The 14,692-nt window shown below is 51.9% G+C and overlaps 1 protein-coding gene across 1 annotated transcript in view; it reads left to right on the forward strand.

Moving 5' to 3' along the window:
* The first annotated feature begins 1,218 nt into the window (after positions 1–1,218).
* OLFM1 (olfactomedin 1) overlaps positions 1,219–14,692 on the forward strand; it is a 32,001-nt gene continuing 18,527 nt past the window's right edge. The window contains exons 1-3 of the mRNA XM_021706864.1: positions 1,219–1,416; positions 7,518–7,673; positions 9,708–9,927. Coding sequence (XP_021562539.1) covers positions 1,219–1,416; positions 7,518–7,673; positions 9,708–9,927 — 574 coding nt within the window. The remainder of the gene's footprint in view (positions 1,417–7,517; positions 7,674–9,707; positions 9,928–14,692) is intronic.

Below are 14,692 nucleotides of genomic sequence, written 5' to 3' on the forward strand. Positions count from 1 at the left end.
GGTGGGGGAAGGGGCCCGGTGAGCAGGGGCCAGGGCCGCGGGGCCAGGCTGACTTCGGCGGCCGGAACCGGCCGAGCCGAGCCTCCCACCGCCTGGGAGGGGCTGCCCCCGGGCGAAGGCGCGCCCGGCCCGCTTCCTCCAAGCTGAAAGGGGAGGTGAAGGACAGGGTCTCCTCTCCGGCTCCCTTTTTGCGGCCGACGGCCCCGTGCTGCGACCCCGTCCTAAGAACCTTATTACCTCCCCTGCCCTTCCAGGAACCGCACGGCGTTTCCTCCATAATGACTTGGTTCCCCGCCCCTGGGTCCTGAGCGTCTGGGGTTGGAAATGAATGAAATTAAATATACCTAAATATATCGCTACTATGGATTCTCCCCGCCCATCTTCTGCTCCCCGTCCCTGTGCTAAAAATAGGGAGGTGACCTGATGCCACCGGAGGGGACCATGGCTGGAGGCAATGTGCGCGCAGGCTGCAGGGGGCGGCCGGGGGGAGGGGGTGTGTTCTGGAGCGTTGGCCGGTGCACCTGGCGGTCAGGACCACCCAAGATGCCAAGGTGAGACCAGCCGTGCCCAGTGCTGGTTCTTGGTGGTCTTTGTGCACACCTCAGGACTGAGGTTGAGGGTGACCCCTGCACATGACACTGGCACTTTGGCGACATCCACCAAATGGCTCGTGGGTGGGAACCGGTGTGGAGTTGGAAGCCTGGTGTCTGCCAGGCTGTCGGCAGGAGGGTGACTGTGGCCTCAGGCACCACAGCTCTGGGCTGCTGGAGCCCGGGCAGTTACCGCGGGTGCTTCATCTCCGAGTGTCAGGGACCTGCAGAGGGAGGCTCTGCCGTGCCAGCCCCCCTGCCTGCCTTTCGGGGGTTGGGGGGGGATGTCTTATTCTGAATTACATGCCTGCTGTGAGTCACCCAGCCACCGGCTTTCCATCCGGCTCGTGGCCTCTGGCCCCCCTCTCTTCTCCCCAACACAGCGATTTGGCCAGATGCCAAAACTCCAAACATCCCTTGGGCTGAACTTGGATTTTTTAGAAAAAACATGTAAAGAGATGTGCCTCTTCGACTTCCTCCCAGGCGTGGGCACACTCGCGGGAGACCCACCCTCCTTGTCCCCGGGGATCCCTTTTTTGCCTCTGAGTCAGAACATGACTCTGAACCATTTCCTTGTGCCTGTCCCCCGGGGTTTGGCTGTGGACCCCGCCCCTGGCTGCTGTATCCGATGCACAACCTCACAGTCTCGCTTTCTCTCCCTCCCCACCTCCTCCAGGTGTTGCCCACCAATCCTGAGGAGAGCTGGCAGGTGTACAGCTCTGCCCAGGACAGCGAGGGCAGGTGTATCTGCACAGTGGTCGCCCCACAGCAGACCATGTGCTCACGGGATGCTCGCACAAAACAGCTGAGGCAGCTCCTGGAGAAGGTGAGTCTGCATCTGTGCAGGGTGCGGGTATGTGTGTGTGTGTGTGTGTACACATGTGGGCTACACCAGCACCAAGGCTTGGCCAGCTTGCAGCATCCCTCTCAGATCTCTCTGACGTGTCCTCACTCAAAATATTTGTGAATGAATGAATTGGTGGACAGTGGATGGGTGGATGGACAGTGGATTGAGACTCCAAAGGGTGGCCAGCCCGAAGGTGAACAGACCTGCCTCCTGTTCGCGGTGGGCTCTGCTGAGAAGTCACGGGTGCAGCGAGACAGGATGCTTGTTATCTATAGTGCAGAGGGTGCAGAACTCTCACCGGAAAGCCACCCAGGAAGGTCCTGTGGGACCCAGGAACACATGGCCCTGTGGGATTTATGTGATGGGATCTTTGCCCTGTCCCTGAGTGATTGGACCTGGCTGGTGGCCAGATGGGCGCTCACCACCATGGAGGCCTTCCTGGTGCAAAGTCAGGCCACGTGGTCACCCCCTTGGGAACAGCAGTGTGTAGCTCACATTCAGTTTTTAGAGTCAGTGTGTAGCTCACATTCACAGTTTTTAGAGTCAAGTTCTTGCTCTTGCTCTGTTGCCCAGGCTGGTCTCAAACTCCTGGGCTCAAGCAGTTCTCCCGCCTTGGCCTCCCAAAGTCCTAGGATTACAGCCATGGGCCACCATGCCCAGCCTACACATACACATTTTGAATCCATTCTTTCACTTAATCTTCATAAGCATCATCCGAAGTTGGTGAGATTTTTTTTCACTCCATTTCAGGAAGGGGAAATTTGGGTCCTGAGTAGCCCCAAGCCGAACCGCCCACCTGGGTTGGCCTCCTCCGCTCCCCACTCAGGCCGAGGTGCCTTCTCCTGACCTGCACAGCACACTGACCTTCCAGCACATTCCGCCCAAGGACTCTGTATTCTGTGGTGAACCTAAGTGCTGGGGTTCCCCCGGGAGTTACTAAAAGAACAAAGAGAAAGGGATGGATCCTTCTGTTCCGCTGGCAAAGGAGTGTTTATATACAGCGTCTGTGGGCAGGGACCCTTCCCACCCTGAGAGAACGGGGTCTCACCGTGTACACACACGCACACAGATCAGCAGTAAAACCATGACTCTCCCTGCAGGTTGGCCTTGGACTTACCAAAGTGGGCATCACCTTAGGAGTATGAGAGGAAGGCTGTGAGGGGTGGGGGTGGGGAGGTCTCTGTGACTCAGGGACAGGCCCCAGGCCATGACCATAAACAGTCCTGTTGCCATCCTCCTTGCTGGGGAGGTGGAGGGGGGAGCATCACCCTGGTGGGGGTCTTGGGTTCCAGCCCAGCTCATCTGCAAACCCTCCAGCAACTCGGGACTCAGTTTCCGCAACTGTCAAGGGAGAGGGGGCGCTAGAGCTCTTGGAAGACCCTCCCAGCTCTGAAGGCTGTGAAGTTCCTGCCGGCCCCTCTGGAAGGGCCATGGGACCCTTGTTTCCTTGGACAGAAAGGAAACCTCGTGGAATCCAGAGTTCATAGAGCCAGCCTGCTTTATGTGGGGGGGGACCCAAAACAACCGGAATTATCTTTCGGAGGTCAGACCCCTTGTAGTACAGGCTTCCCCCGCTAGGCGAGTGTTCTAGGAACCCATCCGCATCAGTGGACTAGCTGGCCTGGTGGTGAGAGGTGGCCTTCGGCTTCAGTGAATTTTTTTTGGAGATTCTTTCAGCGCATTTGCTGTTTCATGATGGGTGGTTTATGAGCACACCTGCCCACACTGTACTGAGTGTTCAGCAATTTTTGACTAAAACTGGCCTGATCCCCATACCCCACCCTCCCTAGTCACACAGTCTCACCCTGAGCAACTTTTTTTTGATGAAAAAAGTCCTCAAAGGGAAATGTCTTGCTAATGTGGAAGAGGTGAAACAAAAAACAGCAGAAGGCCTAAAAGGCATCCAAATGGATTTGCTCAAAAACCGTTTTGAGCCATGGAAAGAGCGTCTCAATAGGTGTATTGCATCCAACGAAGTGCCCTTTGAAGGTGACTGAGGTTTAAACATATAAGAACAAATACACAATTTTTTATAAATAAATTCCGGCTTCTTTTGGGTCCACCCTCGTAGAGCATGCCGGCCTCGAAGGAACAGTGTTTTATTTTCCTGCTACCTTTAGCCATCTGAGTAAATTCTTTTAAAAGAATTAGAGTAAAATGCATGTAACAGATTCCACAAACATTTATTAACACCAAACTAGACTAGAGCTTAATTGAGACTTTAATTATTCAGAATGGCGCAGGGGCGGGGGGGGGGGCCGGAGCACTCAGAGGGGACCTCCGTGCTGCAGGACCCTGAGCCTTGGTGGGGAGGCAGTGGTGGGAGGGAAGATGGTTGGGAAATGGATTCCAGAAAGCTCTCTGGGCCCCTGGGAATACAGGCTTCGGAACTTTACCTTCCTGCCTGTGCACGCCACAGTATTACTGCTTAAAAATTTAAAACGCCATTTGATGCCGTGGTGGGCGCTCTATTTTCAGAGTGTGCGAGGCATTTGCTATGAAAGAGGGCGTTCACTCTAATGCTGTCTTTTAAGAAAGGGCAGGGCTGTTCCTTCTTCCAAGCTCCTGGGAATTGTGCAGGCCAGGGCCTGTGTAGGACTTCCCTTCTTTTCTCCTTCTCTTTTCTTTGCTTGCCTGGCAGGGAGTGTGAGAGGGCCAGGCACAGACCAGGCACTGCCCTCACGGGCAGAAGCAGGGAGGATGCTCCAGGGACCTCAGATGCGTGTCCTCCTGGTGGGGCTGGGCCACCGCCAAGCCTATTCCACGCAGTTCCGTGTTTCTGTAGCCTGGCTTCATGTCGAAAGCCACCTGGTGGGACGGACCTCAGCCCCCTTGAAGCTCAGGTTTTCCTTGGCCTGGGGTCTTTACATGGGGCCTGGCCACCTCTCTGTCTTGAGGCCTCCACCTGGATTCTGACGTGCAGCCGGGGTTGAGCCCTGTGATGACGGTGATGGTGACAGGCAGGGGAGCACGGGCTCCATTCTCCTTGAAGAAACACTTGGCGTGAGTTTGGGGGCTTTGGAGTGAGCCCAGTCCTGAATGGGCTGACCTGACTGTGTGACCGGGCAAGCTGCTGAACTATGCTGAGCCTTGGTGACCGTGTGTGTAGAATGGAACTCAAAATAGTGTTCACCACCTGTCTCTCCCCACCCCCACCCAGCCCCAGGGTTCTGGAAAGATCTAGGTGAGATGAACACAGTAGACTCAGCACAGTGCCTGGAACATTGAATGTGATCAATAACGATTAGCAATTGGTCATTGTCTTGGGCCACCTGCTGTACGCACCCCCCCAGCTTCTTAACACCTGCTGCCACAGGATAGACTGTCATTTGGTAGCTGCGTGACCTTGAGCTTGGAAGTTGGCTTCTCAGGGCACGTCCTGCCGGTGAGAGAATGTGTTTGCTCAGAGGCAGGGCCGTGGATGGTGGTCCTCTTGAGGGCGAGGAGGTCAGTCAGGGCAAGTGATGAACCCCAGGCAGGATCTTCAGTCGAAGGCTTACCTGTGCCCCGTGTCTCAGCCAGGAAGAAGTGTGCCTTCGAAGATAGAAGAGTTCTAGCAGAGCAATTATTTTTTCAGGCAGCTGAATAGCTTGGTATTTTTATTTTTAAAATTTTTTGAATCGGGGTCTCACTCTGTCACCCGGGCTAGAATACAGTGGCAAGATCATGGCTCACTGCAACCTCGACTTCCTGGGCTCAGGCAATCCTCCCAAATAGCTGGGATTACAGTTGCATGCCATCACACCTGGCTAATTTTTTTTTTTTTTTTTTTTGGCAGAAAAAAATATATGCTACCCAGGCTGGTCTTGACCTCCTGGGCTCAGGTGATCCTCCCGCCTCAGCCTCCCAAACTGTTGGGATTCAGGCATGAGCCACCACATCCAGTCAGCTTGGTGTCTTTAAAATGTGCTTTTTAAAGTCATTCATTCTCTGAGGCAGAGCCCATTGCACTGTGTGTGAGCTTCTGACCAAAGCTGCGTATTAACTCTTGATCTGATCTTGTGGATTTGCCATCAGGAGTTCTGTCCCCTTGGGGACGTGGAGAATGGGAAGAGGGGTCTTGACTGTGTTATTGCCTCCCCCTCCCTGCCATGTGTGTGCCTGCAGGGGCCACAGTTGTGCATAGATATACTGGACTTTGTGTATGAGTGACAGATGTGCCTGAGATCCAGTCCCCTTCCCTCCATGAGGGTCCCGCCCACCACGCTAGGTGAGGCAGGTGTGTGACTTTCTCCTGCAGGCATTGTGCCAACAAGGTGATGGTGTAGTTTCCAATAGTGTGCAGTCCCTTCTGGCTCAGCACAGGAGACCTCCCTGGAGGAGGTGGCATTTGGGCTGGACCCTGAAGGATGAATGAAACCCGACTTTTCAGCTTGTCTTTAAAGAATTGCTGTGGTTATGCAAAAAGACAGAATAAGACAGGTGAGGGGAGCAAGGAGACAAAAGACAAGAGAGCAAATCGATTTCCCTTTCCATGGAATGTCTAAAGAGAAGGGATCAGAGAGAGAATCACCCCCATATTGTGTTTTAACAACTTGAGATTTTAAAATGAACTGGTGTGTGTTACTTTCAAAGAACAAGACACAAAATTCCATGCATTTTTAAGTGCTGAGATTAGTAGCATTGGGCTTTCTCCCACTGAGAAGACTTTTGGTTGCACTCTTTTTTAAAAAAAATTTTATTTTACTTGCTGGGTCGGAAGATGTCCGTGACGAAGTAGAAACCACACTATCATTTCTTCTTTTTTTTTTTGAGTTGGAGTCTCACTCTGTCGCCCAGACTGGAGTGCAGTGGCCGCTCCCGGCCACCGCAGCCTCGACCCGCTGGGCTCCGGCGATCCTTCCACCTCAGCCTTCCAAGGAGCTGGAACTACAGGCACGCGCTACCACGCCTGGCTAATTTTTTGATTTATTGTAGAGATGAGGTCTCGCCAAGTTGCCCGGGCGGGTCTCGAACCCGCTCATTTCTTCTTATCACTGACCGGGCACCCGAGCTAAGCCTCCTCCCGGTGATTCTGTTCCTAGAAGGGAGAGTATTTTCACATTCAGCAAAAAAATCAGAAATGAAGATTTGCTGTCATGGAGGCCTCTTCCTCCCTGGTAATTGGATTAGAGTCTGAGAAAATGACCCGAACACCACTGCGGCAGCCTTCAGCTCCGTTCCGCCTCCCCACAGCCCCGAATGCATTTGCGCGGAGGCGCCGCCGGTTTCCTGAAAATAAAATGCACTGGCAGGTGGCTGCACTAAAACTGTTTTTCTTTTAAGCTCTCCGGAATCCTGTTGAATATTAAAGTTCCATCTTGAGGCTAGACTCAATTCCGATCTGCCTGTAAAGATGTAAAACAGCGATCCTTCATTTGCTGGGTGATTGATTCCTGACTTGACGCTCGGAATGTACATGTTTGTGGAGCAGTCATCCACCTATGATACTGTGGGTGTGATGGATGGCAGGCAGGATGGGGGGAAAATGCTCCTTGCAGAGTCAGGGAGAGCCGTTCCCTCGTTCCTTCATTCTGCACTTAAGCAATCAACCTTCTCAGCAAGGCACTCAGTGAGATTTAGGGAGGAAGAGGATTTATCTCTGGGGGTGGGGCAGCCCGAGAACACCAGTTGTCTCTGTTGGTCTTTATGCTGCCTAATGGATGCTGTCCTGTGGCATGAAGATCCTAGAACCAATCCCCACTCCCCAAAAAAGGGAAAAGGAGCTGGGTACAGTGCACGCCTATAATCTTAGCACTTTGGGAGGCCGAGGTGGGAGGATCACATGAGGCTAGGAGACCCAAAGTCCTACGCCCGGAGCTATGACCTTGAGGAACTAAAGGGTCTTGATCTGCAACCCGACTGTAAGACCTTGTAGAAGATGGCAGAGGGAATGGTTACCAAACTGTTTTGCTCTGTTTGGAGGTGGCCCGTCCTGTCAGTCCCCAGTGCTGGCGGTTGGCTAGTAAATAAGGCACGGGCCACCTCCGGCTCCCGGTGTGTTGGCCTGGCGGGAGAGGTCGGCATTGGGCGCGCACGGCAAATGGGACCGTCTGGCACCTTCTACCGCTCTTTCCTTGAACCTGTTGCTCTCTTGACAGGTGCAAAACATGTCTCAATCCATAGAGGTCTTGGACAGGCGGACCCAGAGAGACTTGCAGTACGTGGAGAAGATGGAGAACCAAATGAAGGGACTGGAGTCCAAGTTCAGACAGGTGGAGGAGAGCCATAAGCAACACCTGGCCAGGCAGTTCAAGGTATGCTGCAGCCTCCCCTTTGGCTCCTCCTGCCCTTCCTCCCCCCCTTCTCATCCTCCTCCAAGGCTGGGTTTGTTTTCCCTTCATGCTTCCCCTCTCCCTAAAGAAATAGTCACTTGGGGTTGGGAGGGGCCCAGCAAGGATCGCTCGGTGCCTTACAGAGGACCGCCGCCCCCCTGCCCCGCTTTGGCAAAAGGCCCCATGGAAAGGGCGAGCCTGGGCGGTAGTCTCAGCACATGTTAGCGCCGCAGGCCCCGTCGACCTGGCTTGGAAGCCAGGGGGCCCAGGTCCCACGCCTCTCTAGCCAGCTCCAATAAGAGGGACATCGTTCTTGGCCCTTGTCGTTCCACAGCTGCTGCAGGTAAATCACATTAGCTGAGGATTAGCTTAATTGATGAGAGCCATTTCTGGGCAGGAATCTCGCAGGGCAATTTTTCACATCTGACCTAATCTAGCCATGACAAGCTGTAGACTTGCAGGGAAAAGAGAGAGAGACACCAACATCTTTTCCACCTCGTGGTAAGTGTTCTACTTCTCCAGAGCCTCTGGGCATTAAAACCGAAGTTTATTTGACTGAAAATTATATATACATATGCACGAATATGTATATATATGTCTACAATTGACTCAGTTTCAAAGCGACGAGGTTGAGAAATTATATGCCACCTTAATTAAGGTATACATGCATTTTAATTAGATATCTAACCCAGATGTAAATGAACAGGTCAAATTACACCGCCTCGCCTGGCTGGAAACTGCTGATGTGTTTCCTCTGTCTTCCTGTCCTGTCTTTTTTATGCTAATGTTTTTCTTTGATGTGCTCCCTGCAAGAAGCAAGAACTAATTCTCTCTTTAAAATGATGCATTAAACAGAAAAAGTGGCAAGCTAATGACGTTATAAATCTATATTATAAATAAAATAATGCAGGCCTGATCCTGTCGAGGTGAGATGAGCCGATTGCTCTTGTTGGAGGCAGGTAGACATTTTGTCCTTGCTTTCTGACATGTCATCGTGAGTTATCTTGGAGAGTGATTTTGACCTGTCCAACCCAAAGGAGTTTGTGTCTCTCCTTGAAGGGCTGGCACACCCTTCTCTGTGGCCAACAGACTCCTCTAAGATGGGGTGCCTCCAGCAGCCAGGAGGTAGTCCATCTCACAAGCGCTGTCCACACAGGCATCCCTCTGAGTTCCAAAACTTGGGGCATTACGCCTCTGGGGAAAGAAAGGCAAGCCCTCACCTTTACCGTGCTTAATCACATTTAAAAATCCCGACAGAAATTGTTCTGAGGGAATCTAAATAACTGTTAAAGCAGTCTGCTTTGCCTAATGCTAGCATTAAAGTGTGATTTTTTTTAAAAAAGTGACCATGCAAATATTTGTTTATAAATGGCTATCTGTTTAAGGCAGCAAGCTAGTGAGCTAGTTCTTCAACAGTATTTCATTTTCTTGCTTGCAGGGCTAACTTAAAAGAGTTTTTTCAATGCTGCAGTGACTGAAGAAGCAGTCCACTCCCATGTAACCATGAAAGAGAGCCAGAGAGCTTTTTGCACCATGCATTTTTACTCTTATTTTCCAATACTTAGCACCATATCACTAAGGAACCTTGAATACAACCAGGATCCTCTTTTGCATGCGACTGTAGATGCATTTCATGAATAGTTTTGAACCCTTGTCAATGCATTTTTTTGAAAAAGAAAGAAAAAAAAAGAACTTCGTGTATGTGACTCAAAGCATGTAACCTTAAGATGTTGCATTCGAAACTGACAATAAAGACCTTTCCCAAATATGTTGGTGTTCTGAGGACTGTTTCATATGCTCTTCTGACTCATTTGGACCAGGGTAAATAAATCTCTAAGGAAAGCAGGCTACTCCCTCACTCATCCCAGGGCATGGTTCCCAGCCCAGTTCACAGACCCCAGTGAGCCGCACATCTGGAAAAACACATCTTCCCTCCCGTAGGGAGAAGCCAGGCCAAGGCAGGGTGTGAGAGTTCTTGCATGCATCGCACTGAACTAGCTTATTTTAACCTTGCAGGCGATAAAAGCGAAAATGGATGAACTTAGGCCTTTGATACCTGTGTTGGAAGAGTACAAGGCCGATGCCAAATTGGTATTGCAGTTTAAAGAGGAGGCCCAGAATCTGACGTCAGTGCTTAACGAGCTGCAAGAGGAAATTGGCGCCTATGACTACGATGAACTTCAGAGCAGAGTGTCCAATCTTGAAGAAAGGCTCCGTGCATGCATGCAAAAACTAGGTAGGCCCAGCACCCCGCGGGGCGCGGCACTGCACGGCCTGTCTCCCGCGCACGCGCAGGTTTAGGGAGTGGTGCTGAAGCGGATAGCGTTCCTGGCTTCCCGAGGCGAGGGCTGGATTAGGGAGTGGTGCTGAAGCGGACAGCGCCTCGGGTTCCTTAGCTCAGGACTGGATTAGGGAGTGGTGCTGAAGAGGACAGCGCCCCTGCTTCCAAAGGTCAGGAATGGATTTGAGGAGTGGTGCTGAAGCGGACAGCGCCCGTCTGGTTTCCGGAGGCCAGGGCTGGACTAGGGCTCCTGGGCAGGGCTCCCTTGAGAGAGAGTGGAAGAGGATTTAGGCTGTAACCATCCTAGGACACTGCTCACAGCTGAGTCCTGTGCACAGGCCGGTTCACGGACCCCGTTGAGTCGCATGTCTGGAAACAAGGATGGTAGACGTTGCCTATCATCTGGTGGATGTGTGTGTGTGCTGCACAGGTGTGTGTTTAAGGCACGAGTTGAATGAGCTGGAAATACACATCTCAGATTCCTCCAGGCTGAGAACAAGGTCTGAGGAAGTGTCTTGGAATATTACATCCTGAGTAATTTCATTTAAAAAAGAAAACTCAATCACGTCACAGTAGATTTGCCACTCACAGCATTCCTCCCCCCACCCCAACAAACAGCCTGGAAGGAGAGGTGCCCGTGAGTCAATGAGCCCCTTACTCAGGTGTGTGTCTTCTAAAAAGGACCCTCAGTTTTGGGTGACCTATTTGAATTCTCCCTCATGATCGATTATCTATTTACCTTATCAACTTTCCAGTTAATTACTTTGACAAATCTTAACATGTCAGTCTCTGAGACCATTTTTTTTTTTAAGTTGGGGTTTTACTCTGTCACCCAGGCTGGAGTACAGTGGTACAATCACGGCTACCACAGCCTCAACCTGCTGGGCTCAGCCAGTCCTTTCACCTCAACCTCCCAAATAGCTGGGACTGCAGGCCTGTGCCACCATGCCCGGCTAATTTTTAAAAAATTTTTTGTGGTGACAAGATCTCATTATGTTATTGCCTAGGCTGGACTCAAACTCCCAGGCCCAAGCAATCCTCCTGCCTCAGCTTCCCAAAGTGCTGGGATGACAGGTGTGAGTCACTGCACCTGACCTGAGTCCACTTTTAAACAGCACATTTCAAATTCCAACTCCATTTTTAGGTTTTCCTAATAAATATTAGCTATCCCTCCTCACCAGCTGTTTTCTAACACAAAAATGGTTTATTTTCATACTGTATACTTTGGGGGGTAACTTTTAGAATAATTTTGCCTTATGAAGACACTTTCCTTGGGCTTGGTTGCCTTTTTACCCCCCTACACACACACACACACACACACACACACACATTTTCTCTCTCTCTCTCCATCTCTCTCTGTTCTCTCTACTTTTTTCTCTGTCTCTATCTCTCTCTGTCTCTCTCACACACACACACACACACACACACACACACACACACATTCTCTCTCTCTCTTTATCCCTCCTTCTGTCTCTCTCCATCTTTCTCTCTCACACACACACACACACACACACACACATACACACACACACCCTTCCAAATGCCTTATTAAGCTTAAAACATTCAAAAAGAGCAAGCACTTTAAATACACTCCAGTGTAGTCAGGCAGGTAGAAGAGAGAAGAATGCCCAGGGGAAGACAGAGACTACCTAACCCTTCTGTTTGGCCATGCTCCCACTGCCAGGGATTTTCAAATGCTGTCCAGGTGCTCTCTGTGAAGTCAAGTCTTAAGCTTCCAGGTCCTAAAGTGGAGACAGTAAGATTTTGGGGAGTTGGAGAACAAGCCCATTTTGATGTGTCCACGCTGCCTGTGTCTGCTGGGGGTGCCGGTTGCATTCTTCCCCGGAGTGTCCAGGTCAGGCGGCAGCAGATGGTCCCAGGAGGGCAGGGCCCAATGTCACTACTACCTCTCCCATGTGGACTTTCCTGGAGTCAGTGTGAATGTCTGAATCATGAGTGATTGCAAGGCTATATCAGTAATTGTGGTGATCCTTGGGCACTGTCTTTGGGTTTCTACCATAATGACCCTGATTCACCACCACCCCTCCCTCTCCAGACCCTCCAAACACGCCCACCTGGGTTTCCCTCTGAAAAATCCAGTTGAAGAATCCAGGGTTGTTTCCTGTTATTTTTTTCCTCCCAGGCAGTGCCTTCCCTCCCTGGTATACAGACTGGGTGTACAGGAAGGCCTCCACACTTTCCAACCCCGGAGGCAAGGGAGCAAAATAGGAATTTGGAGTATCAAGTTGCAAATGTCGAGAAGACACGGCCCTTCTAGGGGGGGGCACGGCCCCTCCCAGGCAAGCCAGCCTTCCCATCTGTGCCTGGCCTATTTTTAGTAGCTGGGTGAGGTTACCTTATGGCCTAAGATCTTGAGTCTCTCCATGGTTACTCTGGGGCTTTGAACATCATCAATTTGGTAGTAAAGAGGGAGGGTCAACAGGCCCCCAGAGGTGTGTTTCTCCCTACCGTCGGAGTACAGCTGCCTGGCTTCACCCCTGTGTTTAATTCTTTCTCCGGAAGGGCTGGGCCATGTAGGAAGGGCCGCTGAGTCAGTGTCTGCGGGTGGGGCCTGGCATCTGCACAGAGCCGCACCCAGCTGGTCCCAGCTCCCTGCAAACGGAGCTCCCCCACCCTGTCTGGGGGAGGCACTTCTGTAAGGTAGTAAGTGCCACTCCATAGCTGCTCCACTCCCAAGGCATTTACCAGCTCGAGTTTCAGCCGCCTCCTCATCTGTAAAATGCTGCAGGGAGTCCCTGGGCTCCGGGCGGTTCATAGAATGATAATTCACAGAAGCCATTCATATCCCAGGCCTATCACTGTGCCCTGCACAGAGGAGGTGGCGGTGCGCAGGTGGGCAAGGAGGTAGATGGGTAGAGAGGCCACAGAAGAGATGAGCAGGTAGATAAATGGTCAGAGAGGCCCCAGAGGATGTGGCAATGGGCAGGTAGGTAGATGGACACAGAGGCCACAGAGGTGGTGGGCAGGTAGTTAGGTGGACAGAGAGGCCACAGAGGAGGTGGGCAGGTAGGTGGATGGACAGGCCACAGGGGAGGTGAGGATGGGCAGGTGGGTAGATGGAGAGAGAGACCGCAGAGGAGGTGGTGGTGGGCAGGTGGACAAAGGGTAGATGACAGATGATTGATTAATGTATAGGTAGCTGGCTAGTTGGTGATTGATTGATTGACAGGTGATTGATTGATTAATGATTGATAGACACAGAAATTTAGCAGCTGCTACTCTTCCTCCTCCCTCTTTCCAAGCTTTTGCTCAAGCTCAGTAACTTAAGAGCCAAATGAATGTCTTGTAGCTACTTAACTTAGCTTGTGTTAGCCTTGCAAGTGGGCACCTATCTCAGGACCCTTCTAGCAGCCGATCTCCCCGCTGGGAGACTGTCAGGGAGGCTGGCCTCTGCTATGTGGAGAGGACACACCCTGCTGACTGTCTGGGATGGGTGGGACATTTGTGAGACGTGGTGTCCCAGTAGTGGGCAGTTTCCTCCCTTGTCCCTCAACTCTATGGCTCCTTGGTGTTCCTGCCGCTCCAGCTGCTATGAGGTCTGATTACAGGCTCCCTGTCTAGTGACCAGGGCTTCGGCTTCCTCCCAGGGTGACGAGGGAGGAGAGGGTCTTCCAGTGGCCCTCCAAAATCCTCCTAATTAGTTGTCTCCTTGCCATCGCCTTCTCTACAAGCCACTGTCGCTGACAGTTCCTGACTCCAAGACACACACAGAAACAAACAAAGCACAAAACAGGGCCACCAGCTTTCCCATGTTCATTTCTGAACATCTGTCTCTCGATAGGATTGTCTGTTTCTCCTAATGGCCCAGTCAGAAACCTGAATCTGAAACTCTTCTCTCTAGAATTGGAGATTGAGCCCAGCACCTCTCGGGCATCCTCTGCCAGGAAGCAGACAGTGTCTCATGGTTGCCTGGTATAAGTCTTGATGGCAGGCAAGGGGAGAGGCAGTGCTGCCAGTGACCCTGCCCTGGTCCCCTGAGCTGGAGCACAGGGCCCACCTCTCCCTGGAGAGAGGGAGTCAGATCTCCATCCACTGAGCAAAGACCCAGTGTGAAACTCCGCTCATACCCACGGACTCAGGCACGTTAAGGAGCAAATTAATACCCTGTAATTACTTAACCTAGCTCGTGTTAGTCTTGCAAATGGGCACCCAACTCAAGACCCTCCTAGCAGCTGGTCTCCCTGCTGGCAGACTGCCGGGGAGGCTGGCCTTTGCTCTGTGAAGCCAGCACATCCTGCTGGCTGCCCAGACCTCGGTGGTCCTCTCTATAAAGGAGGGCGGCTGATTCCTAGGGCTGTTCGCAGTGATGCCATCTGGGCACTCCAATGCCAAAGGCTTCCTTAGTTTCTTTTTTAAAAAAGAAAGTCCCCGGACACCGTTAAGCACAGGGCAGGCTCTGGCCCCAGCGTCCGTTGGGAGTCTTTCTGCTTCACTGAGAGAGAATACATCTCAAAGCCTGCTGGCTCTGGTTTAAGAATCCCCCGACAACTGTTGGGAACCAGGCCCACCCTCACATCCATGCTGACAGAAGTCTGATTACAGGCTCCTGCCCCAGTTTGGGGGTGTCAAGGCACTGTGCTTGGCTCTGGCACCAGGCCCTACACTCTACTCTGGGGGGAGACAAGTCTGAAGCCTCCTCCTTCCCTAACCCTTGAGATGTTAGGAAGGATCCACCATGCAGAGACTAGCCCTCTCCTCC

The sequence above is a fragment of the Carlito syrichta genome, unplaced genomic scaffold (genome assembly GCF_000164805.1).
Source record: "Carlito syrichta isolate Samal-C Ts95f unplaced genomic scaffold, Tarsius_syrichta-2.0.1 Scaffold316169, whole genome shotgun sequence".
Taxonomy (NCBI): Eukaryota; Metazoa; Chordata; class Mammalia; order Primates; family Tarsiidae; genus Carlito; species Carlito syrichta.